This window comes from Takifugu flavidus, chromosome 22, assembly GCF_003711565.1.
Source record: "Takifugu flavidus isolate HTHZ2018 chromosome 22, ASM371156v2, whole genome shotgun sequence".
Taxonomy (NCBI): Eukaryota; Metazoa; Chordata; class Actinopteri; order Tetraodontiformes; family Tetraodontidae; genus Takifugu; species Takifugu flavidus.
The window spans coordinates 7,761,364-7,787,479 of record NC_079541.1 but is presented as its reverse complement, the minus strand read 5'-3'; the positions used below and the strand labels follow the sequence as shown (position 1 = coordinate 7,787,479).

The 26,116-nt window shown below is 43.9% G+C and overlaps 3 protein-coding genes across 7 annotated transcripts; 1 reads left to right on the top strand and 2 right to left on the bottom strand.

Annotated features, from left to right (window-relative positions):
* Positions 1-146: 146 nt before the first annotated feature.
* upf2 (UPF2 regulator of nonsense mediated mRNA decay) lies at positions 147-10,196 on the bottom strand. 5 transcript variants are annotated; one of them, XM_057021959.1, is made up of 21 exons: positions 10,048-10,196; positions 8,891-9,253; positions 8,037-8,816; positions 7,791-7,951; positions 7,524-7,715; positions 7,296-7,445; positions 7,001-7,104; positions 6,811-6,896; positions 6,522-6,630; positions 6,286-6,399; positions 6,076-6,192; positions 5,604-5,993; positions 4,877-5,152; positions 4,594-4,777; positions 3,837-3,991; positions 3,439-3,543; positions 3,233-3,331; positions 2,983-3,156; positions 2,097-2,238; positions 1,894-2,014; positions 147-1,602 (listed from the first exon to the last, which is right to left on the bottom strand). In XM_057021959.1, the coding sequence occupies exons 1-21, from the start codon at positions 10,077-10,079 to the stop codon at positions 1,593-1,595; spliced, it is 3,864 nt and encodes a 1,287-aa protein (XP_056877939.1). In that variant the 5' UTR covers positions 10,080-10,196; the 3' UTR covers positions 147-1,592. The 5 variants fall into 5 exon arrangements, with proteins under 5 accessions (XP_056877939.1, XP_056877940.1, XP_056877943.1 ...); XM_057021960.1 differs by having other exon boundaries at positions 147-1,599; XM_057021963.1 differs by having other exon boundaries at positions 10,031-10,093.
* Positions 10,197-12,000: 1,804 nt separating this feature from the next.
* On the bottom strand, positions 12,001-15,336 carry slc35e3 (solute carrier family 35 member E3). Its single transcript, XM_057022435.1, has 8 exons — positions 15,099-15,336; positions 14,183-14,637; positions 13,832-13,942; positions 13,698-13,757; positions 13,294-13,392; positions 12,955-13,037; positions 12,671-12,755; positions 12,001-12,590 (listed from the first exon to the last, which is right to left on the bottom strand). The coding sequence occupies exons 2-8, from the start codon at positions 14,573-14,575 to the stop codon at positions 12,489-12,491; spliced, it is 933 nt and encodes a 310-aa protein (XP_056878415.1). The 5' UTR covers positions 14,576-14,637; positions 15,099-15,336; the 3' UTR covers positions 12,001-12,488.
* Positions 15,337-15,874: 538 nt separating this feature from the next.
* On the top strand, positions 15,875-22,454 carry nup107 (nucleoporin 107). The gene is made up of 27 exons (XM_057022434.1): positions 15,875-16,024; positions 16,677-16,756; positions 16,884-16,979; positions 17,081-17,175; positions 17,259-17,394; positions 17,474-17,574; positions 17,796-17,911; positions 17,986-18,034; positions 18,310-18,381; positions 18,477-18,565; positions 18,694-18,769; positions 18,850-18,963; positions 19,169-19,259; positions 19,379-19,458; positions 19,583-19,642; positions 19,733-19,878; positions 19,953-20,001; positions 20,076-20,145; positions 20,227-20,342; positions 20,433-20,622; positions 20,714-20,820; positions 20,933-21,035; positions 21,126-21,283; positions 21,426-21,551; positions 21,633-21,746; positions 22,002-22,169; positions 22,262-22,454. Exons 1-27 carry the CDS (start codon positions 16,017-16,019, stop codon positions 22,367-22,369), a joined length of 2,718 nt encoding a protein of 905 aa, XP_056878414.1. The 5' UTR covers positions 15,875-16,016; the 3' UTR covers positions 22,370-22,454.
* Positions 22,455-26,116: the final 3,662 nt, after the last annotated feature.

Genomic DNA, 26,116 nt, shown 5'->3' with positions numbered 1-26,116 from the left:
GGGGCTAAAAGTAACAAGTGACTGAAATAAATATGGCAGACTCATTTTCATACTTGAGATAAAGATAAAACTATGCCACCTTCCGAAACCAGGACAAACTCATTCTGGACCTTCTAAACAGATGTTGACTCAAACAGGTGCACCCGTCTCATTTACGTGATTTATTCTTCAAATATTTATTGTGATAGGTTTCTTTCAGGGTGTTAGAATTTAGACAAAACTCTTTAGCCACAACTGGACGCGTCACTACGACACCAAACAAAAAGCTGAGCCATGCAGCAGATTACAGAGGATGCTGATCCGCGTGTAGCCTTTGCAGATAAAACGAATCTAAAATAATCAACGCACGCCGTCATTGAAACAAGTTACAAGTTAAAACGTAAATTCCAAACAAACTCTTACCATGAAAGGAGTGTTGCAGGAAAGAAGTTTAGCCAGCTGACAGAGAAGCATCACAAAGCTGGAATTCTGCTAATTACAAGCTAATTAGCAGTAAATATAAAGACACAGCTGATTAGCTTAGCAGTAAGAGTGGAAATGGATGGAAAATAGCTAGCCTGGCATGAAAAATAAGAGGTTGCTTTTTCTTAGAATCCTTATTTAAGGTCATATGACAGACCTATCGGGACATCTGAATAACATTAGGCCGCTAGTCTTTTCATTATCCAAAAGTCTCCCTTGTGGTCAATGTTTACGCATGAAAATACCAAAAACCTGGAGGTGGAAAGAAGGTGGACTGATATCCAGAGAGAGAAACTTTAAATCTATTAACCTACAACCTTGAAATATTCAGATGGCTGTAACAGTTAAGTCTTTGAATCTACTAATTAAGGCAATTTGACCAAAACTGCGATCAGGAAGAGTTTCGCTCAGAAGCTGCTGCTTATCACTTCAGAAATTGAGATAATTTTTTTGGACATTGGGTTAGAAAATAAAAACAGAAATAAACGTGTATATCCAAATAAGAACACTGCGAGCTGACACACGCACACAGACTGCTGAAACAACAGGGCTTTCCTCAGGAACAGTGGAAAACATTCACCTGTCAGCCTTATTAGCCACATTATCTGCGGGTTGCGTGTGAACCTCACGTGCACTCCGGCGTCACCAGGTGAACACTTCTGGGACTCTTCTCTGCCTTTTGATCTCAGTAGTTTACCAAGCGTCCAAAAAACAAACATACACCTTGTTTATCGCCTGTAATTTCATTCCACTCGTGAATGTGAGTAATGAGTTTTCCTCTTTGGGGAGTGTCACTTTGAACCCGCCTCACTTTCTGTACCGCTCTCTGTCAGTCCGTGCAGTCTGTTCTCTGGCGTTTTGTCGTCTCAGGCGGGGGGGAAAAAAAAAAAGAAGAAAAAAATCCACCTCTCTGCCCCTTGACCTCTGACCCCAGCTCCTGATTCTGCTGCTGCTCCCTGGGCTTCAGGCCCCCTCAGGGGGGGGTAAGAGTGTGTTCAGGTCAGAGGTTTTGGTCTGTCCCGACGTCTGGAGGAGTCGTTTCCTGGTCAGACCGGGTTTCCCCTCCGATCGTTCTGTCCGTCGCTCTCTCATTCGTTCATTCGCTCGTTCAGCCTGGGCCCAGACTCCAATCAGCGTCTCCTGGAGGACACAAGAGACATTTTACTGCAACGATGTGCGACCAACACTGCTGGAAATCTAAATTCCACTGTTATTGCGCCTCTTCTTCCATGTTGTTGTTGTTGTTTTATTGATACAAGCTAAACAAAGTCAGGGCGTGGCGGTTTCCAGGGTCGGTGGAACCTTCACGGGGGAGCGACCTCGCAGAAACTATCCAAAAAATCTGGGCAGTCCAGAAATTCTTCTTGGCTCCAAACCAACTTTTACTTATTTGGAACAACATAACGTGTTTAAAATAATCCCCTGTCTCACCTTCCTCCAGTCTTGAAGATGAGGTCGGCATTGGGGGCACCTTTAGGGTGCTGGTAGCGAGGCCGACGCTCTCGGTTGGTGTTAGCGGGAGCTGGGCGCTGGGCGAGTGACTGCATCATCTCTGTAACGCACAGAATATTTCAACCATGGAAAGTCTCCCGTGGTAAACCAAGCCCTTTAAGCTGCCGCCAGCAAAGCCGTACCCTGGTAGTCCTCCTGCTCCTGCCTCTCATTGATGTCCAGCGTCAGCTTCTTCATCCTCATCCTCTCCTCCTGCTCAGCCTGCTGCTGGTTGAAGTGGTTGGCAGCCAGGTGGGAGGACAGCGGCACGTTGAGGATCTTATACTGGCGTTGGAGACCGGAAGTGTGTTAATTGCTGACCAGAGATTACATTTCTGTATTCAATTCAATCATAACTACAACAGTATTTTTACATACATAAATATACTGTACAGACTGTATTTACTCAGCGTTGGCTTTAAGTACAGTTGTGTTTTATTCTGCTAAGATTTATAGGAATGTTGTTGTTGGCATTGTTGGGATGAAGGGCCTAGAACTGAGTATGTAAATATGTAAAAGAATATGTAAAAGTTGAGCACGTGTTAAATGTTGTGGTCCATGTAAATCCCGTAAAGGGTCACCAAACAACAAAGGAGTTCACCTCCAGCCGCCCCCGCCCCCGAACACACACACACACACACACACACACACACACCTGACAAAGATGGCCTGTGTTTCACTGAAGATCTTATATAAAATGATTTTGCTGTGTCGCTTGTGTTCGTCTGGCAGCTGAAGCTGCTCCGACTGAGAAAACTGGACACACCCTTGAGTACAAGAACCAGTCTCTGCCCTCAAACCACACATTCCACCACTGCAGCTTGTCTAAACACACTCATACACACACGGTCAATGTTATTCCTGGGCTCTGTCAGAATGAGGCGACTCTGACTGAATCTATTGAAGCTTCAGAAGGTTCAAGTATTTGCTGCTGGGTTTTTACTGTCTGTTTCTAGACTTCGGTCACCCGAAAACAACATAAAGGACTAAATTCATCCCCTTGTGTTTTGAGTCAAATCTCCACGTTACCTGCTGCTTGTTGCCCTTGCGGGTCAGCATCACGAACTGCATGGTGTTGGAGATGTCGGCGTCTGCGTCGCTGATGCACGGCTGCGCAGACCCTCCCTTCTTCAGCTGGCTCTTCAGCTGCAGCGGGATGGCCACGTCCAGCTGGTGCACCTTCACCGTCTCGCCACTTCGCTGCTGCGGAAGCAAAACGCCGCAAACGTCAGCAAGTTGCACCAGCAACCAACTGATTCAAGTGGATGAACGTTCATACCTGCAGATTCTCCAGCATCATCTTATCCAGAGCCTGGATGAAGTCTTCGTCTTCAGCGCACGCCACGTGCTTCAGCCCTCCCCCTCTGATGGTCACCTCCTTTAAAAGTTTTACACAAAGCTTTATTGTAGCTACTTCAATCATCACCAATTCTGCTGAAGTAACTGGAGCCAATTCAAAGTTTAATTGTCGCACAGATATCTTACATTATTCTCCTCATCCGTCTCATTTTCCTTGTTGGAGTCGGTCAGGTAGTCGGTGTTCTCCTCCTCCTCTTCCTCCCGCTCCTCTTCCTCATTCTCAGACCCCTCCTGATGGAAAAAAAAAGTACTGAGAAATTCATACATGCAGGTCCGTGGTCATTTTGTGCTCATATTCCGCAGTGGGAGAGAAATGAGCAGGTTTCTGTTTTAACCACAGACAGGAAGTCTGTGGGAACATGGTAATAACGAGTAAAGTCACTCTTGTGGCTCTGCAGGTCACAGCGAGCCCTCAGCTCTTCACACATGGAAGCACGCTCAGGTTAGATCCAGGTCTCTGTCTCAAATCGAACAGGATTCCTGGCTGTTGAAGCGTTTACATCGCATGAAAGAAAAAGTCTCACATCTTCCTCCTGCTCGTTCATTTCGCTCTCATTGCCCGACTGCTCCTCGGTCTCTGCGCCGCCCTCCTCGTCTTCGTCGCCTTCATCATCCTCCTCATCGAGGCCCTCAGCTTCACTCATAGCACTGGTGCGTCCTTCCCTCTCGTTGGCCAGCCCTGCATTAAAAACACAGGCAGACCGACCACCAGCCAGCATTTAGATATCTCAAGTATCTTCTTAAAAGAATTCAGTTCAGTCCATCGTGGACATGCTCCTCACATCATCTCCTGGGGTCTGATGACATAACTGATGTGCTACCTTGTCACTTAACAGTGGCCCTAGGAGCCATGTTGTTTGAGGTTGGCCCCATGGTGGGGTCTCCTCTACTTGATCCTATGAAGGACAAGGTCAAGACCCCCGTGGAAGAATAAAACCATGGCTCAGTGCACTCTTTCCTGGAACCACACCTGGAGAAGGTCAACTCGCAGAGGGCTGGGCCTTCCCCAGCAATCTTTGACTAACTTCCATTTAAAACAGGGATGGTCCAATTTGTCTCAGAGGAGTTATTTGTGTCTCACATCATCTCTGTGACTGTAAGTATCGGGCATGCGTGTTTGGTAATAAACCTGTCAGACATGAAGTGACACCGTTGCCACCTACACAGTAGGGAATGTGGTTCAGCAGGGACGGCAAGATCTGTGGCTACAGCACCCTTAACACACTTTTACAAATTATATGTTTCCTAATTACAGAACTATGCATCTTTGGTGTGTCATACCTAATTTGATGAGCACCTCCCTCTCTAGGTCAATGATCTGCTTCGTAGCCTCATCCAGTGAGCAACAGAACCGCATCTTTGGCCGGAGAAGCTCCAGAGTGTCGCTGATCATGTAATCAATGTCAATGGGGAACGGGTGGTCTTTGGTCCAAACATCCACGCTCTTTTTCCACCAAATGTACCGCTGCAGATGGACAAAAAGAGTTACCACCTTCCCAACAACCTTACACTTAAAAATAGATGAATAAAAATAGCAACAGAGCTGCATTAGTAGCCAACTTGCCTGGAAGTAGATGAGGAAACAGTCAAGCTTCCTCTTGCTGGAGCCGCGATCGAAATACTGACCGCAGGTGTCGAGTAGCGTGCACACCAGGCGGATACGGAATAGGTGCTCAGGTGGGTCCAGTGAGCTGGGGCTTCCATCCTGGTTGATCCCGAAGGAGATGAAGGAATAGAGGGTGCGGAAAATGACGGCCGATTCCACCATGCGGTAGTTGTAGAGCTCCCCCAGGAACTTGGCGCTGCTGATCCGCCTCTGGTTGAACTTAGGCTGGTTGACCTTCGAAGAGAGACGCACAGAAGAAAAAACATCAACCCAAGGAAAAATATAGACACCCAGGAGGGTGGACACGTAAAAGATGTTTACCTGCAGCAATTGACATAGTTTAAACTTGTATGAGGCTGGCAGCCATATTTCTTAATGCTTAATGATGCCGTTATTGTTGTTATGGCTGCAGGGCTGTTTAAAAAGAGGGCATCTCTGTGCACCCTGATTGGATGGAAGAATCCTTCGACAAATGTTGCACTTCGTACCACGACAAACCAGGTGTCTTGGTCACAGCATGCAGCCAGACAACATTCTTACACCATCTGTAACTGCATTCTTTACTGACAATAAGACTGTTGATTTAAAAGTCAAAGGTATCATCTTAGTTAAGCCGTTTTCTTTGTTTATCTTCCTATTTGCTCACTGAGGAATGCTGCAGTATCAAAACAGATCAGGTTTTCACCTCCATGCCAAGACGGATGTCCTCCAGCACACCATCCACCACATGGATGCCCACATCTTCCTGGTAGGCCACCAGACCAGCCAGCAGGTTGGCTACACAGTGGATGCTGTTGTACTTGACGTTCCAGATATTGACCATGCAGCAGATCAGGTAGCCTTTCACCTCGGGGTCCTGCCATGGGAGCTTGCGCATCTGCCTCAGTACCTTCTCGGTGGTCACCTTCGACAGGTCTTTGTAGAGCAGCTTGCGAATGTACTCCTGCAGCGGTGGTCTTTTCTTCTTCACCATCTTCTCCACAGGCGGTGGGTTGCAGTAATAGTAGGCATTCTCCACCATGGTCACGTAGCGGGCATCGAGGTGCTGCGCCTGTTTCTTTCGCATCATTTGCTCCTGAAAGATTTCGCAATAGCAATCATTACTGCTACTTTCAACAGCAACTTTATCGGTCTGAGTGATATTGATGTTAACTGACCAGCAGGACACTGGTACGCAGGTGAGATTCAGGTGATCTGAAGAGGAAGCGTCCACAGGTCTCCAAAAGAGTGCACGCCATCTCAATATGGTGGTGGGTGAAGTCTGACAGCAGCATCTGTTGACAGTAATTGGCCGGTATTTTTAACTAAATCACCTAAATTATCACCCTTAGTTAAAAGATAGAAACATTATTTACTGTACGACCCACCTTTAGACACTGCAGCGTGTCAGTTTTTGAGAACATCTTGAATTTTGCCAGTTCTCCAATGAACCTAACAGTTTTATTCTTTGTCTCGATGTTGATCTGGTCCTTCTTCCGAATCTACAACGCAAACAAAAATGAAGTGCTACTACATTTAATCACTACCGATCATACTGTAGATTTTGTTACATTTAGTTATTTCTCAGTCAAGGCAATAGGTCTTGAGAAAAGATTTGACCTACGTGGAACCTGAAGTCTCCTTTCAGCATTGAGCAGAGGTCATCAGCGACATCACACATACAGGGGTGAAGAGTCGCCACCAGACGAGAGTAGAATGGCAGAAGATCCAGCCTGCAGGAGAAAAGGATTTAGCACACCGATAAACATCTACAACGTCAAAGGCACCACCTGGTGGTGGACCAGAGCAATTTTATCTGAGTGTCACTCGATGGATAGATGTACAGATAGATGAAACAGACAGAAAGATATGAAATGTTTACAGCAGATGACCACAGTTCACAAGAATCTAACCTCTGCCTGGGAACAGTGAAGAGCGCTCGCACCAGCTTCCTCCTGTTTGATTTGGTGTTCATGTTCATGCAGAAATCCATTGCAGCCTATATGAAAGATATTAATATCAGAGTTTGTTCAAACAAGCTATCTCACCAGAAAACCAGTTCTTTCCCTTTTTACCAAGTTGACTATTATAACCAGTTCTTACCTTGTCTATAAGGTCTCTGTTCACACAATTAGGCAGCTGCTGGATGAAGGCATCCACAATTAGCTTCAGGTGAGATCCGGTGTTCGCCTCTTCATCCTCTTGTTCTACAAATAAACACACACAAATATCTCTGAGCCTCTGTGCATTACCCAGCTGTGCAGTGTAAACCGCAGTGAACTTATAAACCATTTTCCTTCTCTTCTACTTTACACATTGTGGATTACATATGCAGTATTGTGTGCGTTACACTTCAACTGCATGTGTACAAAGTAGTGTGTTGTTCTAGAAATCTTACCTTGCTCATCAAGCAGTTTCTTGGCCAATTCCTCATTTTCAGCCTCATCTGGGCCCTCTAGTTCAATAGGGTCATCTGCAATATCAAGAGTTTCCAGTTCCAGCTCCAGCTCCTCTGTGGTGCTTCCCGAGTCCTTTGCCTCTTTTCCTTCTGAACAGGATTCAAACAGCATAAATATAAGAATAAAACTGGCACTTTTTCCTCTGTGACTGAAGATTTTAACATTACCTTTGGTCTCTTCCTTGTCTTTGCCTTGGCTGCTCTTTTCGTTATCCTTGAAGAGGATGGCAGGAACGAAAGCTTTCAAATCCACCATGTTCTCATAAAAGTTACGAGCGTCTTCATCTTCCCAGATGCCCCCCTCCAAGTCATAATCTCCAGGCTTGCCAGGGGTGAAAATATCAATGCCAGGACCATGATCTGAAAGAACAGATAGAAAATCCTAAACACTTCTGCAGCTCACACATGTTCAGTTTAAAAATGGACTTTACACACCTTCCTGCACAGTTTTGTCCTGCGGCAGCTCCGGCATATTTTCATCCAGTAGGTCGGCCAGTGACTGAGTATTGGCCAGCAGCTTCTGATAGGATGTGGCAAACTCTTCGTACTGCTTATGTCTATCCTCACTCAACTCTCCTTTGGAGTGGAGGATACGCCTGAAGAGAAAAACAACATGCCATCAAAGAGGGTAACGAAACTCTAAAGAGCATTTCAAACTGTGAAAATGAAAACTGCCCTCACCTGTTCTGCCTCTCGATGTTCTGCAGCTCCCTATGGTCCTTCTTCAAGTGTTTGGTGAGAGATGTGAAGTACTCTCGCAAAAGGTTCTGAAAAGGCTGTTGCTTCTCGGTGCTGATGATCTCGCTCGGAGGGAAACCCAAGCCAAACTTCTCTGCAGCCACTTTCACTTTGCGTGGCACCAGACCGGCAACATCATCTCCACAGTGCTTGCAGAAGCTAATCACCACTGACACATGAGTGTGAGTCTCCCGGTCAGTGCCAATAATGTTCTTGAGTTGCTCATAAATGAGAGAAAGGCCCTCTTTGTCTGTGAAGATGCCAACGATGGTGAGCTCTGCAATGAATCGCAGGTCAGTGCGCAGCTTGCTCACGTTGGGTGCCTTGTCCTCCTTCCTTGCCTCAAAGTGCTTCTTCCATGCTTGTAAGAGCAGTGGAGCAAATTCTGCATACCGCTGGTGGAACAAGGAGCAGAGATGTACGGCACAGCCAACATCTGAGATCTTCAGCTTGGCCTCCACCACAGAGGTCACAGCCTCACCAATGTACTTGCTCAGATTCAGAGAGGCAAAGTCATTGGACAGCGAGTCTCGCTGCTGCTCTGTGAGCGTTCGGAGCTTCTTGACAAACGCCGTGTTCTTCTTAAGGCTTGAGTCCAGGCGGCTGAAGAAAGCCTCCTCAGGCCGTCCCTCATGGGCATTCTGGTTTTTGTTGCGGAGCTCCTTTCTACACTGGTGGCGTTCCCAGGCCTCCTGATGCAGCTGATGTCCTTCTTCCTTCTCCCTGTGCAAACATCAGGGGCACACCATTACAGAAACACTAATGCAAAAATATAATCAATAGAATAGCTCACTTACTTCAGGAGCGCTGCCTCCTCTTCACGCTGTCTTTTGGCCTCCTCTTCTTGGAGCTTCTTTGCCTGCTCCTCCTGCTGTCTCTTTTCCTCCTCTTCTTTCTTCTTCTGTTCTTCCTCCTCTTTCTGCTTCTCCTCTTCTTTCTTCTTTCGTTCCTTCTCCTCTTTTTTCTTCCTTTCCTCTTCAAGGCGCTTCTTCTTCTCCTCCTTTCCTATCTCTTTCTTGCTACTCATTTTGGCCTCGTCTTTGGCCCGGTCACGGGCAGATGCTGGTCTCCGGTCAGTGTCTCTATCCTTGTCTTTGTTGGTGAAAGAGCAAACATCTTTCTCATCCATGTTCACTGAGCGTTTACGTTCTGCTGGCATACTGAGAAGGAACAGCACAAACGCATTTGCAACAGTTGACTCTGATATGAAAGAATTCTGAAAGGCGCAGAAATACAATTTACTGGTTCAACGGGTCAAACATTAATTAATTCTAATAAAATTTCCTTTATGAAACACATTTAAGTATTCCATGTGTAATATAAACGTAAATAGGAACAACAGCGAATAAACCACAATTCAAAACATTTGACAGTTTAAAAGTTAAACTGGCTAAAATATAAAAATATCGGGATGACAACACGTATATCGTTTAGATTAGCACGATAAATGTCACATCGGTTTAGAAATAACTGGCAAGAATCATAAACTGAAAGAATTTATGCCAAACAACTACTGGAGAGACTTCGCGCAATAACAACTCTGGAACGACAAATTTTGCCAACACACCCACTCAGCTTCGTTGGGTATAACGCTCATTAGCTTCCAACCTTGCTTTCATTAGCATCGACGCTAGCGATGGCCTTCCTCTAAATCAGCTTGGCTGAAGACTTCGAAAAGTGTTCTAGAAGAACTGATCCGACGCATCAAAGATCCAAAGAAGGAAAAAGTTTCCATTGAACTTCCAAGTTCATAAGTAGGCGCTGGTGCTAGCGTGGCTAACGCGCTTAGCTAGGCCACTTTTCTGAATGAAATGTAAACAAATGTTTTTACATTTGCAATGACTCAGTGGTTGGTGTCTATTATTTTACCCTAAGATTATTGTAAAATAAAACATATTAAAATGGTCCAAAAGTTCTTGTTTTCGTGTTGCATTTACCGAAATTAGCGGTTTACCTGCTAGCAGTGTCAAAACAAACATCGGTCATTAGCGCTGATTTCCGGATGAGCTTTCGAAGGACCCCGCAGTAAGATGACCTGAAATAATGCCTTTGTTAAAAATATATATTTAACAGGATTGTAATGAATTTATGACGTATCATCCTTAGACTTAGTATCTACAATATTCACGTCCGTCATTTTGTAAATGTTTTAATATATTATAACACATCTTTAGTGACAGGCAGTGTCTGCGGTCACTACACTCATTTGCGTCGTGTCCACTGGGGGAACTACAAGTCGATATAAGGATTTTAATTCGCTTCTCAACAAATATATTGGCGAAAAACGCCTTTTAAAAACATTTTTGCAGTTAAAGTAGGATTATTTAATGTTTTAATCTGATTGAAAGACTTCAATCTAAAATTCAAGTTAGTTATTTTAACTTATCTTTTAGACTATTCTTTTTTTCAGTACTCTCCGCAGTAGAAATAGCTCTGACTGGATTATATTCTCATTTTTATTTTTCCTTCAGGGTTCACCGGAGCAAACCATCATCTTCCATCTCCTCCATTCCTCTTGTCTCACACCAATAAACTTCCTGTCCTCTCCAACTTTGTCCATCTCGTCTCAGGTCTTCCTCTCCTGGCAGTTCCATTCTCAGTATCAGTCTCCTAACGTCTTCATTGGCGCTCCTCTGGACATGTCCAAAGCATTTCTGTCCTCTCTGGTCACTCCCAGGACATCTAACATGTTGTCTCATTCCTGATCCTCTCCTTGACACATTCTCTTCCCATTCCAACCAGCGTGCACACACTAATTCATCTATTTTCCAGTCTCCTTTGCTAGACCATTGACTCCAAATATTTTTTTAAATATGAATGATTTCATAAAGACAGGTGTGTTGCTTTTTTTTTTTTTTTTAACTGAACAGTTAAAGTAAATAAGCAGCATCTACAAATAAAAAATAACTAAAGATGTTCAGTAGGAAGGCAACCATTTCTCAGGTTTGGATTCCAGGCAGAGATTTTACAGACTTTTAAGTGCATTCATTAGATGAACTTTCCTCTAAGCACAAGGAATCCCTGTACGTGAGAACAGGGTTGCTCTATAGCTTTATTGACACAGCGAGAATGTTACACATACCGAAGAGCTTTTCATGAGAAAGCTGCTTTAGGTGTGGCGATGACAGATGAAACCATGTCTGCACTCTGATTTTTTTCCAGCAGATTTATTGAGTTTAAAAGGTTAGTTTAACGCACAGTTCTCTTAAAGCGCAAACATTACCTCTCTTTTCTTCTCTTTCATTATTTTTGAGCATTCAAATTTATCTCAGACTGCGGTCTGATTGCAGGGTCGGTGACATTAGAGCAAAGGTTACACTCAGTCCTGTAGCAGCTACAGCGGTCAGAGTTCTGCTCTTTCTGTATGTAATGTTATGTTTGACATTTACACACACACACTATTATGTAGAAATGGACAATCTCTGAAAGCTGTAGGAGAGTCACTGACAGCATAATGGAGGACAGATATAGAATGAAATGTAGAGGCCTTGGAAACTTTACCACTTGTCATGAAACTGAACAGTGAACCTCTGAACATAATGATAGTCACAAAAACAAGATGTTTGATATAATAAAATCAAGTAAACTGTCGACTAAAATGTATAAGTCATGTTCAAATACCATTTCTTAGGCAGCTGTACTATAGCAACTGAGCTAGCAAGCTAGCCCAATCACATAGATATTATTTCCATACGGATTTAATAGGTCTATGACCAGATATAATGTAAACTTTAAAAAATGGTGGGCTACACCGGGAATAATACAGAGGCAGCACATGATGTAATAATTTGGTCAAAGTGTTGCAAGTGGACTGTGATGTGTGAGTGTAAAAGGTCCCACACATAATAGCGGAACTACAGCAGAGCTGAACTGACAAAGAGAACAAAAATGGTAAAAACGGCACAAATTCAAAAGCAAACCAAGCTGAAGTATAATGTAATGTAGTGTAATAGGAACTAAATCAACATAATATAAAAACATTGTTGGGAACCGCTATGGAGCAGATGAGATATTTTATCTTCAGACAGATTAAAACTGGCAGAGTTTGTTATGTGATCAGTACAGTGAACCCGTTTCCACTGTCATAGGGAAGGATGGTGAGACATAAACCTGTATCCTCTCCATTATGCAGCAAATACAGGTGGAGGTAGACACAGTGTGCTGATTGGTCAAAGGGGACAAAAGGGAGCTGCAGATGAAAAAGCTGCTTTCAGCCATGTTGAGTCCGTCTGCAGATGGAAGGAGCTTCGGTTTCCTTGACCACAGCAGACGTTACACTGACAGGCTATGGAACCATGAATTTATTCATCTCTTTCAAAAATACTCAAAAACAGCCATAAAAAAAGAGTTCTTTAGCCAGTCATGTGAGTGCAGCTAAGCAAAGGCTGAATTTGCCTATGGCCTCTGAGCAAGGCGGTTCTTCCCTTCCTCCTGCTCCACCAGTTTAAAATGGGTGTAAGACAGGATGCCAGCCAGGGTGCAGAGGATCCCCAGGGCCTGAGTATAAGACACGCAGAGATGATGGCAACAAACAGCTGCAGACAGGAATCAGAAAACAGGAGAACAGCAGCACTCACCTGGTTGAGTGACAGAGGGTCGTGGAAGAGCAGGTACCCTCCAACCAAAGTGATGCAAAACTTAAAATGACCAAACATGTTGTAGCTGTGAGATAGTGAGTCAAGGAAAAAGCAGCACAGGTTCATTCCAGGAATGACTGAGATAAATGAAGGGACTTAAATAAGAAGCACCAAGATACATAACATCTCCAAAGCTAAAACCTTTAAAAAAAAAAAAATCAAGAAAACCCTCGCATAAATCTGAAGACTCTCCAGGTCCTCAAAGACTGTGTATTTCAGGATACGTGACAGGGGAGGTGTTTCCAATGATCCAGTAGATTGACAGGTTAACCAGGAATGCGATCACACCAGAAAACAGCACAGTTGCCTAAGTAACAGGAAAAAGAAAGTTTACAGTGAGCCTAGCCCAGGGGTCGGCAACCCAAAATGTTGAAAGAGCCACATTGGACCAAAAAAAACCAAAAAATAAATCTGTCCGGAGCCGCAAAAAAATTAAAAGCCTTATAATCTGCAATTGAGGATTTATGATTTAAGATTTGTTTACATCTACAAAAATCAGTAAAACTGCCACAAATATGATTCTATTATATTGAAATGTTTTGATGGGTGGTGGTGAGGCTAACCAGAGCAGCCAGAGACCAGGGTCCAAATATTCCTCCGTCACCACTCAGAGGCTCAGAAAAAGGGATGATGGCGAGCAGGAAGGCCGATGACAGAGGAGCCTGAGGAAACAGCTACCAGTTACGTCACCCACTCACATGACACAGTAAAATCTCATGTGGACTTCATCACACAAATCCAGTTTAAGGTCTAAATTAACAACCAAACAAGTCATATAATTTCTCATCTAGAAAAAGCTCAGCACTCAGGTCTGAAAGCCAGAGACCTCCAGTCAGACCGCAGAGGAACCAGGTTAATTTATTTCCATCCCAGATAGCAGCGGTAACCAAAGAAAAGATAACAACCAAGAGATATGAAATATTAACAGCAACACAATCCACATCCCGTTACAGTTGCTGACTCATACCTGATAGTACAGAAGCTGCATAGAGTTCACCTGAAGCTCATGCTGTTTCGCTCCGACCCACTAGGAGGAAAAAAGCAACGTTACTGATGTTGCTTTCAGACTTTGTTGTCTCTTCGGGCTGATTAATCTCTCACCACTTGGTAGAGTGATGTCACCAGAACACCCAGAGTCGCAAATACTGTTCCCAGCAGGTTGAACCGCACATCATAGTAGGAGTTCAGTATCACCCCTAGTGTTATGGGAACCTGAAAAAAAAGTCACCCTGTAAACACTCATAATATAGATTTGTAAAAAATATTTCATAGTGTAGTTAGAATGTCACATATGCTCTTATATCACAATTAAGTACAATTAGGTAACCATTTGAAAAAGGAAGGCTACCATTCATACTTGACTTTTCCCACCATATTCTATTACCAAATCTAACAGTCTAATGTGTTTGTCAGGCTGACTTTATATCACAGAACTCTGGAGACATCTCTTACCAGTGTCAGCTTAATCTTGGTGGAGAATGTTTTCTTGTAGTAGGTGGTCTGGATGATGATGATGACGGGTGTGGTCATGGTTTTAGCCAACTGGTACGTTCCTATGGAGTTGTTCTGCAGGGAGAGGTTGGTGAAGGCCACAAACCCACAGAAGCTCAGTGCCAGCAACACAATCTTGCGTATCGGGAGGCGCTTTGGGGAAAACATGTCCATTTTCTGACAGATGTACAGTCCTAACCAGGTAACCACGAAGTGAATGAGGGTTAGGGTCATATTGGGGAAGCCATAATGCATGTAGATCCATTTGTTGATGAAGACGATGCAGATGGAAGACAGCAGGTTGATCAGCAGGCAGGCGATGATGCGCCCATTGGGCGAAACGTTTAACAGCATCGTGGTGAAAATCTGCAAATTCCTCAGTCAAGATCAGCAGAAGTTCATTTAAACAAATCACACTGGGGAAAAAACAGATAGATGCACAAATAGTTAACAACACGTACAAATGTAAGTATGGTAAACGTGCGGGTTTAACTCATCATTAAGTTGACATTCTGATAGATATTTTATTAGAATAAACATTACAAGCCAACAACCAAAATCAAGTATATAGACAATAATGAAGGCAGTATATACAGAATAAAACAACAGTAAGTTGTGCGTTACTGTATGTGTATTATGTGAAATTCAACGTTGCTCTGGGTGCTAATTTACTAAACACAAGGAGCATTTAGAGTTGACAATCTGTATTTTCATTTATTTTTTGTAATGGTTTATGGCAGAAAGGTATGAACATGTAATAAAATCGCGGCTGACTGTTTAATTGTACGAGTTAAAATGATATTATATTCTGACTAACACTATTCCGAGACTGCCCGAGCTAACGGTCTCAATCTGCCACGCAGTAGTAAAAGTTTACCTGGGGTCTCCATATTTCTGTCTCTTCACCCGTGTATTGCTGCTTCCCTCTTGATAAAAACCACGCCAGCTGCCGAAGCTGTGTGTGCGACTCTCCGCTGCACTCGGAGCTCCAGAACTGGCCTCTTTAGTGGTAAATCTCAGCAACTTTACTGGTCGGGTTCTTCAGCATTTCCCGTTCCCAGTTTAAAGATCTGCTGTGGGTTTGCGGCGCTTCCTCTGTGTTTAATATGTTGAACATATGTGAGGAACAACAGCGCCACCACGAGGAGCGGGGGAAGAACACCGTGTGGATCTGATGGCGGTTGTCTCACAGATGTATGTCCAGGAAAAATAAGACTAAAAACAAGAAACGAATAAGGTGCAGAGGTATTCAAGATATATCCCGTTAAGTAGGAGCGCACCCTTCATTTTTGTTATACCTGTTTCAATAACAATAGACCTTAATTTTTGGTTTTTAATTTTTTCTCTCTTCTTTGGCAGAATGTAACGAAATTCAACAATATGGGTATCCCCACCAAAGTTAACTGCTAATTATAATAACTAAATAAATGACTAATTATAGTTAGGGAGTGATGTTATAGAGGGTGTTATTCTACATTAGTATTTAGGTGAGAATATTTTCAATACAAGAGAATATTTTCAATATAAGTCTAAACGAAAAAACAGAACCAAATACAATCGTGCAGCCAAAGCACTCCGTTTTATATTTGATTATGAGTAAAACTTTAACTTAACTAGTTCTCTTGTTCCACATTGTAGTCCGATTGGTGGCGGTAATTCACCTAAAGTTGGTTTCCAAGCTTCCATGAACCGGGAAAGAAGAAGAAGAAAAGCCAGAAGCAGAAGAAAACGAAGGGAAACTAACGAAGAAGAATACAGTTAAGCCTCGTGAAGCGGGAATTGACAGCGATCCATCATGGATTGGTAATTAATGTTCTGAGCCTAATCTAAGTTGGTTACGAGTGGTTATTCCACCCCGGTTTACCCATTTTTAAACCGCCGTCTTTTGACTACTTCTGGACAGTTTGCGTTCCGGTACTGTTAGCGCTGAACATGGTTGACCATTGCTGAAGCTAACCGGCTAACTGTTTGTACATCTGCAGCTAACAGCAGCACTACTTATAGAAAAAAATGTGAAATTAAAGTAATTAAGATCCTAAAGCCTTAGTTACGGTAACTGCCAGCTGTCTTTGTTTCCAGAAGGATAGTTATTTACAACTGTCCTGACTGCATTTCATTTGGATATTAAATTGTTGCATCTCCTTTCTGATTTTCAATTTCGCGTTTTTGTGTGGAAAGATCTTATTGATATTCTCTTATTGATTTGGATATTTCATAATTGTATGTGCAATCAGTTATTTAGTCCTAAAGCAATCGCGATTCGTCAAAATTTATATTTAATAGACTTTAGGTCGCGCTCTAATAGACTGTAGGAATGGACTAATATAAATAATTTCCTCCTGTCAGCATGGAAGACAAACGTGTTGTGACGAGAGGAAACATTGGTGCAAAAAACAACAACAACCCACAATCAATGTTATTTATCTTTCTGAGCTCGAGTCTTTTTGTGCTTTAGGGGTCAGAGTGAGCTGCTGTCACCAGTGGTCCGTGATGATGAGGTGACCATTGCTGCCCGCAGGAGGAAGAAGGTTGCCTGTATCCTGCACTTTAAAGCTTTATTTATGAATGAAATCTTAGCACAAAGTACTACACAGGACAGACATGTTTAGTACTCTGCAACAAATGACCCATAAAGTACTGTTTTCCTGAGTGTTGTCCTCAGTCCCATCACCGGGTGGGGGCAGCCCCGTGATTTCCATGGTAACACCAGCGCGTTCCTTACTGAAGAACACCCCAGCGTCACTGTATAGGCAAGCTGGTAAGAACTACTTAACCTTGATTGAGATGCTGATCTTTTACATCGGCATACAGTGTATGTTGGTGTGGTACTAAAGCTCCGTTTCACTTCCTGTTCCACAGTGACTCCCAGGGTTCCAGATGTTTCTGCCATTTTGGTCCCAGGAAGTCGAACTCCTCGATACACACACACCCCGAGACATGCACTCAGCACTGTGGTGAGATAGAAATAATCCCGATATGTTTGTGGTGTCTTAGAGTTTCCCAAAGCTAAACTGACTAAGTTCTGCTGTGCTTTCAGAATTTGGATGACACTGACTGGACAAACAGCTTGTACACGTCTCCCATCTCTGCAATAGAGAACACCAGCTTCTTCACAGAAGACATCACCAACCTAAGCTCAGCACTATTGAAGGAAGATGACCCTGGCGAGGCTGGTGGGCGACTGAAATGGTATTTGGTCCTCTTTGGTTAAACAGAACTTGTTAACTGACTCCGTTGTTGTTCTCTTTGCAGCGGCAGCAAGTCTCTTCCCTGAATTCCTTGATGTGTTTCACAAAAACTCTTCTGCCATTTTTGAGCTGCTGGAGGATTATCAAACACTCTGTCAGGATAAGGTAGGAGGAACACTTCGTATGAATAATAATAAAAAAAAAGAACATGTTGATGAGCTTTTAAGTTCCTATTAGGGAAATTACTGTTGAATACTGTTGGATAGTTCAGATGTTTAACCTGGTTTGGCATGAATATTAGACGCAGAGGTGGCTCACTCCACTTGCTATGAAGCTCTTTGTTAAAGAGTTTATCAAGAGCTTAACTGATCATAAGCATTTTGAAGGTGGACGTGCTGCAGTCGGTGGTCCTCCGAGCAGGTCAGAACAGTAAAGCTGCTGGAGTCCGCTGGCTGCTCCAACAGGAGAGCAACACCTGGAGACTCATTACCTCTCTGTACAGGTACCTGCCCGCCGGACAACCGACTGATCATCTGTCTGTGTGTTTTTTGACTGATCATCTGTGTGTCTCTATAGGGACCGGGTCCAGGTTGCCATGGAAGATGATATGATGATGGACATGGTCGTAAGTGACACACTAAAACAGTTAATGGTTGACTTTGCTTTCAGCAGCACATATTAACCAGAACTATTCAGTTTAATGTCAACCTGTGTAATAATAAAATATCACTGTAAATGTTGGCCTAAATTATCCAAAGACATTGTTGCTTTGGCTTCTGGTTTGATTAATAGGGGATATCATAAGTTCCTACAAGATGAGTTGATATCAAACATTAATGATATGTGAACCTCTGAATAGTTATAGTTGCCTATTATAGAGGTAATGTTAAATGACTGCAGGTTCCCAGTGAGAGTGAGAAGGTCGTGGTGGAGCAGCTCTTCCAGCAGGATGCCACCATACGTCAGAGCCAGGTGACACCCTTAATGATGATGAAATCTAAATCTGGGATTTTAAGTTTGTTAAATTCTGATATCACGCCCATGTGTTTTGTGACTGCTGTTTGCAGCTGGTTGTTGATTGGCTGGAGAGCATCTCCAAAGATCAGATTGGAGATTTTTCTGACAACATAGAATACTATGCCAAAAATGTCTGTTGGTAAGTTAATATTCTACAGTAGGGTTTTTCAGAATTCACCCCTGCCAGTTCTCCAGAAGCTAAACCTGTCTGTCTGTCTGTCTGTCTGTCTGTCTGTCTGTCTGTCTGTCTGTCTGTCTGTCTGTCAGGGAGAACACGCTTCATGCACTGAAGCTGAGGAGGAAGAGCGGCACTGCCTTCAGCATTCCTCTGGTCACTGAGCTGGTACGGATTTTTAATCGCAGTACCAGAGGATCGACACAGTTTTACCCTCGGAAACACATTTATAATGTTTTTGTTTGTAGGACCCAGACGCTCCAATAAGGCAACAGCGCCCTCTGGCGGATCTTGATAGAGAAGACGATGCCCGCCTGCTGAAAAACCTCTTCAACTTGATCCGAGCAGGGATGACTGATGAGGTAATTGCCTAACTTTTTAAAATTCATTTTCAGTCTTCTCAAATTAGTGATGACTGTCCACTGACAAAATATGTATAACATGTACCACAGTTGGTCACTAAGAGAGAAATGTATCTTTTTTTTTGCTTTTGGGAAGCTCACATGTTCTGCAGTTATATGACTGCATTAATAAAATCTAAATAATGCCCTTTTGGTGCGTGTACAGGCTCAGAGGTTGTGTAAACGCTGTGGTCAAGCCTGGAGAGCTGCTACTCTTGAAGGCTGGAAACTCTACCATGATCCCAACTTGACTTCAGGTAGACTTTAGTGGTTTTGATCGATGTCCTCTGAGATTTGTTTTCAAGCCATTTTGGAATCACTCTGCAGCACCTTCACCATCCTTTTCAATAACATAATGGGTTCCTTGTGTCTGCAGACAGTTTAGGGCTGCAGGCCGTTGAAGGAAACCCTCACAGAGCTATCTGGAAGATCTGCTGTTGGAGAATGGCAGAGGAGGTATAACATTGTAAAAACTACAAAAGCTCTATTTCCTCGCCTGAATAAGTAAAATCCAGATGAAAAAGATGCTTTATATTTGGCTGACTGAAAGTGTTAAAATGTTGGACTGTGTGTGTTTCAGGAGCAGCTAAACCGTTACGAGCGAGCGATCTACGCTAGCCTGAGTGGAAACCTCAAGCCGGTATGAGCTTCTTGTTTGATAACAGGTGTAAAACTGATGAGTCATTTTCTCATTTCACTGATCTGAAAATCCATTTAATGTCCATTTCAGATCCTGGCGGTATGTGAAACTTGGGAAGATTGTGTGTGGGCGCACTTCAGGGTGATGGTGGACTCACTGGTGGAAAAGGAACTGATGTCATCAGGAATGGCTGACAAAGTGGTGGAGACGCTGCCTCGGGAATACCAGGAGGCAAAGTATGACCTCTCTTAAATGTCCTTTGATCATCTTAATGAATAAAGTAATTGAATTCTTGATTATCTTTCTGTAGTTGGACTACGGAAAAGGTTTTTGAGGAGCTTCAAGCCTCAGAGTCAAAGGTGAAGCACACAAACAAGCTAATTTAGTTTTAGAAATGATCTGACTTAGGCATCCATTTAATGTGTGTGTGCAGAGGGTGCTGGAGGAGACCAAAGAGCATTATCACGTCATCCAGAAGTTTGTCATTCTTGGAGACCTGGACGGTAAAACTTTCACCCGCAGAAATATCACGTTTGATGATTACCTCTGAAACATTACCAGCTCACACCACGTATCTGCTCCAGGTCTGTTGGAGGAGTTCTCCGATTGGCTGACAGCGCCTAAGCCCCTCCCCTCTCACCTGCTGCGTTTTATGTGCCATCTTCTGCTCGTTTTCCGCTCTTTGGGTTTAGCACTGAAGGTAACACGATAGCAATGTTTTTGGAAATGTAGTCTTCAAACCTGTCGTTAAAGTCACATTTCAAATTGAACCCATCCGGATCCCTTTCAGAACGAGGTTTGCGTGGATGTCCTGAAAGCATATGTTTCCCTACTGATTCGAGACCAGCAGACCAACCTGGTGGCGAGCTACGTGAGCCAGCTGCCCAGCGATGTTGCCGTCTCGCAGTACGCCACTTTCTTAGAGACCGTCACTCAGCCAGAACTCCGTCCCATTTGCCTGCGGCTCGCCACCGATGCTGGTGGGCTGATTTGTAACGAGCTGATGGAACTATTGAGGGAAACCGGCATCACAAGGGACTGAATGCTGGATGTTCATGCTTGTTCCTGCAGGTCTGGATGTTGCTGCCATAACCAAGCTGGTGGTCGAGACTGTGAGAGAGAGTGACGAAACCGATTTCACTCATCACAACCAAATGCTGGAGACGGGAACCACCAAGGTTTTATTAAATTTCAAAACCAGACTGATGTATACAAAACAGAAATGAGCTGTAACAAAGATAATCCTAATTCAGCAACTGCACAAAGACCAACTCTTAAATGTGCTCTCAGGAGGACCAGAGGAAGATTGATATCATCGACTGGCTGTTGTTTGACCCCGCCCATCGAGCAGAGGCCTTAAAGCAATCCAACGCCATCATGAGGAAGTTTCTGGGTAATTTTTTTTCTCTTTCTGTCCGTTAAATCCCCTTGCACCAAATTACTGCCGTACTCGTCTTACTTGAATGTAACTTGTATCCTTCAGCCCTGCAGAAACACGATGCAGCCAAGATGGTGTTCTCAAAAGTCCCCGAGGATTCCATGAGGGAGGTGTACTGCCAGTGGGCAGGGGTCGGGCAGACGACGGTACTTGCCGAGGATGAGAACGCCATCAGGGAGCACCTGTGTATTAGGGCCTACTTGGTACAACTGAATAATAATAATAATAATGCACATTTAACTAGCTAACAAGTGAATTGATTATTTCCATTGAAATACACAGAACTGCCAAGTATTAATCTATCACTGAAAAGTGCTGATCTAATCTGTGTCTCTGGTGCCACAGGAAGCTCATGAGGCGTTCACTGAGTGGTTCAGCCACAGCAGCTCTGCACCCCAGAAACCAGCACCTGTGCCAGAAGCCAAATTCACAGAGAAAGTAGCAAATGAGATGAGAGAAAAGGAGTACGAGGTATACACGCGGTTATCCCTTGTAATTAGAATAAGTATCTATATTTTTTGATGTTAATTAATAGTTGCGCGCCTGTTTCAGGTGTCGCTTGCTGCCTGGTCGTCCCGTCTGGATGTTCTCACTGAAGATGTTAAAGAGAGAATCTACAATGTGCTGCTGTTTGTGGATGGAGGCTGGATGGTCGACAACAGACAGGTACAGTAGCCGTCGGCCAGAACCTGGGAACAAATGATAAACTGGTGCTGGGGATGGTCCCAAATGGGAAAATGTTGCAATATTTGCATTAAAATGAATAGAAAGATCAACCTATGACTAACAAGAGGAAAATTAATAAGTTAAATATAAAAATAAAATGTAAGTCGATTAGTGATGACTTCAGGTTACATTTCCCCATATCAGGTTTAAATTAGGAATGAGATGATGGTTGTCTTTCATTGGTGATCTCTCCAGGACTCGGAGCAGGATTCTGAGCGCAGCCACCAGATGGCGATGCTGCGCTCTCTTTGTCTGCCTCGGCTCAGCTTCCTGCTGCTCACTGTGCTGCAGAACTCCTCCCGCCACCAGGAGGCGCTCCGACTCGCTGACATCATCTCGTCTGACCAGCATCGTCTCTACCAGGTAACCACACCACATTTGTTCTTCTTGGAATTTTGCATTAAAATGGTGGATTGATTCTTTTGTTTTGTTCCTTCTCTCTCCGTCTAACTTAGGTTTTCTCAAAAGAAGAGCTTAAGCGTTTTCTTCAGAAATTGCGTGAATCGTCACTCTGTCTGTTGGACAAAGGACTTGATCCCCTGGGCTATGAGCTACAGCCATGAATGAACACACACACACACACAAAATCACTTTTCCTTACTTCTCCAATTGTTTTTGTTTGCAAAATAAAAGCCTCCATTTTCTAAACTGGGTTAGTATTTGCATCATTTAAAAAATAAATCAATCTTTATTCATATAGCGTCTGTTACAATCAGTTGTTTCTAGGTGCTTTCCAGAATCCCAGGGCCTGACCCCCAACAAGCAACAGTGGCAGGAAAATACTCTCCTTTAACAGGAAGAAACCTTGAGCAGGACCAGGCTCATGTAGGGGGACCCTCCTGCTGATGGAGGGGCTGGGTAGAGAGAGAGAGGAGAGAATAGAATAGGTAGATCAGGGAAATACATTTATAATACAAGTAAATACAGTTGTATAGTAGTAAATACAAATGCAACCTGCTGGTACAAGAGTAGAGTGTCAGCAGGGTCAGAGGTCGGCAGGTCAGCAAACAGCTACAAAGGCGGCTAGACCCGTTGATGGATACGGGGGGCTATATAAGAAACAACATCATCAATGATCTACTCGGAGAGGAGAGGAAACCATGACCCAGTGGGGTGACAGAGGTCTGTCAGGTGATCATGTTTCTGGACCCCGGCAGCCTCGGCCTATAGCAGCATAGCTAAGATGTGACCTAACGATTAGACGACCCCCTAAATATGATAATTTGTCTGTCTATGATAGTAACTGGAACTACAGAATTAGAAACAATAAGCTTTTTCAAAGAGGTAGGTTTTAAGTCTGGCCTTAAAAGTAGAGATGGAGTCAGCCTCCCGTACCTGGACAGGGAGCTGGTTCCATAGCAGGGGGGCCTGGTAGCTAAATGCTCGGCCCCCCATTCTACTCCTAGAAACTCTGGGAACCACAAGTAGACCAGCATTCTGAGAGCGGAGCGGTCTATTGGGCTGGTAAGGTCATGGATGTACAGAAACCACATTATATAGTACATATAGATCTAAATTAATATATTTCATAAAAAGGTATCTTAAAGAACATTTCTAGCACTAGTATTTTGACTTGAGCCCTAACAGAAATTACTAAAATAAAAAAGCTTTTAAAGTGTTTGTCTCACACAATTATGCCTTGCGTTCATGTTTGTGTGAATAACTTTTGTATTTTAATGTACAGACATAAATCTTGAGTCTGGGGAATGATGAAAAGAATTAAAGGGAGTATGGATACTTTTAAAGGATGGTTTAGGACAGGGGTGGGCAAACATTTTGATTCGTGGGCCACAATGGGTTCTAACATTTGACAAAGGGGCCGGACCAGGAGCAGATGGATGGATGGAGTGCTTTGGTAACCTCACCTCATTGGAGAAAAAATACACATCTTGGGATATGGAGAAAACATGTGCTTTAATTTCAAATGAAAATGAAGAGAAGCATTACAACAAAATATCTGACTTTGGAATGAGTCTTAAAACACTTAAAATCAAATGAATAAAATGTGCCTTTTTAAAAAAAATTAATAACCATTTCTATTTTAAAGCACTGACAGTTCTGTTATCCTTCAGGATATCACCATCACTCTCCTCCTGACTGTCTAGTGGGAAAACACCAGAATTGCAGTGAAAATTTAACATTAACAAGGTTTATTCATTTAATTTTTCAAGTTTGGCGGGCCGGATTAAAACGTTTAACGGGCCGCGTGTGGCCCCCGGGCCTTAGTTTGCCCATGCCTGGTTTAGGATCAGCACTAAGGGATGATGAGGAAGCAGAAATATTGGTTAAATTATTTATGAGAATCCATAGTTCAGAGAAGATTGATGAAGAGGGGAAGATAAAGTGCAGTAAAGGAGAATGAAGAGCTGCTGCATTGTGAAAGGGCTACAAATAAATTGTTAAATATACTGTTTACAAGAGCTCCATTGAATCGAGCCCTGAGGTGAGATGACAAAACATCTGAAATGGATATTTCTTTATTGTGTAATAAAGTTTGGAAGGAAGCTGGGAGCGAATGTACAGATGCAGGGAATTACAGTGTTGTTTAAACATCTAACAAAGAACAATTGAGAAGACAATAAATGAAAGGTACGGTAAACATATTTATTAGAAAACATTATTAGCACCAGAGTGGATTTAGGAAAGAAGGAGAGAAGGTTGATAATTAAACTCCTTAAATTGGGAATAAAGTGTAAAATGTACGAATGGATAAAGGACTTCCTGCGTGAAAGAACAAGTTACAAGTTACAATCGAAAATAATAACACCTGAGTGTTACTGTTGAAAATGGAGGGGGACTATTGCTGTTGCTATTGCTGTTGCTATTGCTATTGCTGTTGCTATTCTCTGTAATGATATATTAGGAGGGCGGGAGGGGGGTTTATGGATGTTGGAGCAACCTGGAAGAGAGCAGAAATCTGGAGTTTAATGTACAAAATGAAACGCAAGAGTCTATTTTAGAAATAGAGATCCATCCATCCATCCATTCTCTGCCGCTTATCCGGGGTCGGGTCGCGGGGGCAGCAGCCTAAGGAGAGAATCCCAGACTTCCCTCTCCCCAGCTACTTCCTCTAGCTCATCCGGAGGGATCCCCAGGCGTTCCCAGGCCAGTCGAGAGACATAGTCTCTCCAACGTGTCCTGGGTCTCCCCGGGGGTCTCTTACCGGAGGGACATGCCCTGAACACCTCACCAGGGAGGCGTCCAGGGGGCATCCTGACTAGATGCCCAAGCCACCCCATCTGGCTCCTCTCAACGCGGAGGAGCAGCGACTCTACTCCGAGCTCCTCCCGGATGGCAGAGCTTCTCACCCTATCTCTAAGGGAGAGCCCAGCCACCCTACGGAGGAAGCTCATTTCAGCCGCTTGTACCCGTGATCTTGTTCTTTCGGTCATTACCCAAAGCTCATGACCATAGGTGAGGGTAGGAACGAAGATCGACCGGTAAATCGAGAGCTTCGCCTTTCGGCTCAGCTCTCTCTTCACCACAACGGACCGGTGCAGAGCCCGCATTACTGTGGACGCCGCACCGATCCGCCTGTCGATCTCCCGCTCCATTCTTCCCTCACTCGTGAACAAGACCCCGAGGTACTTAAACTCCTCCACTTGGGGCAGGATCTCCTCCTTTACCCGGAGAAGGCACTCCACCTTTTTCCGGTTGAGAACCATGGCCTCGGATTTGGAGGTGCTGATTCTCATCCCAGCCGCTTCACAGGCGGCGGCGAACCGATCCAGTGATAGTTGGAGGTCACGGGCCGATGAAGCCAACAGGACCACATCATCCGCAAAAAGCAGAGACGCGATCCTGAGGTCACCAAACCGGATCCCCTCAACACCATGACTGCACCTAGAAATTCTGTCCATAAAAATTATGAACAGAATCGGGGTTGGACTCTCTACCACTCTGGAGTTGCCGATGGTGAGAGGCGACGAGCAGGGGTGGCAATTCTGGTTGCTCCCCGGCTCAGTGCCTGTATATTGGAGTTTACCCCGGTGGATGAGAGGGTAGCCTCCCTTCGCCTTCGGGTGGGGGGACGGATCCTGACTGTTGTTTGTGCCTATGGTCCAAACAGCAGTTCAGCGTATCCACCCTTTTTGGAGTCCTTAGAGGGAGTGCTGGAGAGTGCCCCTTCTGGGGGCTCCCTCGTCCTCCTGGGTGACTTCAATGCTCACGTTGGCAATGACAGTGTGACCTGGAGAGGTGTGATTGGGAAGAACGGCCCCCCTGATCTGAACCCGAGTGGTGTTTTGTTATTGGACTTCTGTGCTCGTCTCAGATTGTCCATAACAAACACCTTGTTCAGACATAAAGGT